Source organism: Nematolebias whitei, unplaced genomic scaffold, assembly GCF_014905685.2.
Source record: "Nematolebias whitei isolate Nwh7 unplaced genomic scaffold, NemWhi1 Nwh_scaf_1470, whole genome shotgun sequence".
NCBI lineage: Eukaryota > Metazoa > Chordata > Actinopteri > Cyprinodontiformes > Rivulidae > Nematolebias > Nematolebias whitei.
In genome coordinates, this window is record NW_023620015.1 from 1 (window position 1) to 2,025 (window position 2,025).

Consider the following 2,025-nt stretch of genomic DNA (forward strand, 5'->3'; position numbering starts at 1 on the left):
TCACATCTTTCTCTTGGTCCTGGATTCTCTGCTGGATTTGTTGTCGACTCGCCTCGAGCTCCTTCTGCTTCTCAGCTCTTCCTGCTGAAACGTGCACCGTTTCGTGACCTTTGTGTCCGTCCATCGCGCAGAGATAACAGATGCACTGCTGATCAGTACGACAGAAGATCTTCATCACCTCATCATGAGAAGAGCAGATGTTCTCCTGGAGCTTCTTGGAGGGCTCCACCAGCTGGTGTTTCTGTAATGGTGGAGCTTCATGGTGAGGCTGGAGATGTTTCTCACAGAAAGAAACTAAACAGTCCAGACAGGACTTGGCAGCTTTCAGTTTCCTGTCAGAGCAGACGTCACAGGACACGTCTTCAGGTCCAGCATAGCATTGATAATCTGGAGCAGCTTGGAGGTCAATCTTCTTCAGCTCCTCCACCAGCTCTGCTAACATGATGTTTTTCACCAGGTCAGGCCTCAGCTTGAAGTCCTTCCTGCACTGAGGGCAGCTGCAGACTCTCTTCTTACCCACTCTATCCCAGTGGGTTTTGATACAGCCCAGACAGTAGCTGTGTCCACAGGGAATGGTCACCGGATCCTTCAGGAGATCCAAACAGATGGAACAGGAGATGGTCTCCTGATCAAGCTTGGGTTTGATTGGAGACATTTTGCTTTTTGGCAGCCTTTAAAAACTATATGAGAGACAAAGAAATTAAACAACATTAGTTATTTATAGTTGGCATTTTTTGTTTTGTTTATGAGTCAGAAATAAAAGTAATTTATTTTTAAATTAACCTAAAATTTAGCACTTGTCTTTACAGATAAAGACATCTTTAAAAAGTTTCCAAACTAAATTTTTATCTTTAACAGTTTTTAACTGACATGAAACTTTAACTCCTATTATAATTATTTTTATTATTATTAATTATATTTTACAAGATGAAGCCAAAAAGTCCTCTTTTTAAATGCGTTTTCAGTATTTCATCTAATTTTATTTTTCAAAAATCGCAGCGATGAGTTTCTGACCAATCAGAGGTCACGGAGTCTTCTCAGCCAATCAGAACTGTCCACGCCCCTAACGGCTCGTTCCTCAGCGTGCGCAGACTCTCTCGTTTTTAACAAATAAAAAATATATTCGCTCAAGAATTTAACACTTATCTTTCAACTGGAAAAAACAGTGACAACATCTTCCAAATTAACATTAAAAATGAGCTAAAGGCCTAACAAGGAAGTTGTAGATTGGCTTAAAGTCACGTGACACGCTGAACGCAGCCAATCAGGAGACGGGACTCAGATTCAAACTCAAGTCCAGCTGCGGAACAAACTGACCTTAAAAATAGTCTTAAAACATGTAATTTACCGTAAAAACCGTAATAATAAACGACATTACATGCGGAAACATACCGAGTACAACACATATACATATATACACACACACACAGCATTAATTCATGTTTTTTAACCGATTAAAACAAATAAAAAGCAGAAACTCTAAAAGGTAATAAAATAAAAAGTCAAGAGCAAGTTTTTAACGTGACGTTTCTGAGTAAACTAGACGAAGATAAAACATTTTTTTAATGTTTAAAACACCTACCGAATTAAAGTTTAAGTGTTACCTGATGAGGCGGATCCAAGTGGACCGGGAATCCCACCGAACTGGGTCGGTTTTCTCGGTTTTCTCAGCGGAACGAAAGGACAGTTTTACTTGAACCTCTTCAATCATAGACGCGTCTGTGTGTTCGACGTACTGCGCCTGCGCCAAGTAGGCAGCTCTACAGAAGAATAGGCGTTGCCAAAGACCACATCTGATTGGACAAATTGAATAAGGCGTTTCTCAAGTTCCACATCTGATTGGACCAACAAAATAATGCATTTCTTAAGACCACATCTGATTGGACTAATAAAAATAAGGCGGAGCTTTTTCTTCTTCTACTACTGGCGGATTTTAAACAACGTTCAGGCTCACACCGCCACCTACTGACCATGAAAACTCATAGCCTCCTTTCTAAATTCAGTTTTTAATTTCTATGTGTAAAT

The 2,025-nt window shown here is 40.0% G+C and overlaps 1 protein-coding gene across 1 annotated transcript; it reads right to left on the bottom strand.

Annotated features, from left to right (window-relative positions):
- Positions 1 to 3: 3 nt before the first annotated feature.
- LOC119429464 (E3 ubiquitin/ISG15 ligase TRIM25-like) lies at positions 4 to 1,736 on the bottom strand (the record flags this gene model as incomplete). The annotated part of the gene is made up of 2 exons (XM_037697084.1): positions 1,605 to 1,736; positions 4 to 680 (listed from the first exon to the last, which is right to left on the bottom strand). A coding segment is annotated over exon 2 (652 nt), but the record flags the coding sequence as incomplete, so codon positions are not given.
- Between the last annotated feature and the right edge of the window lie 289 nt (positions 1,737 to 2,025).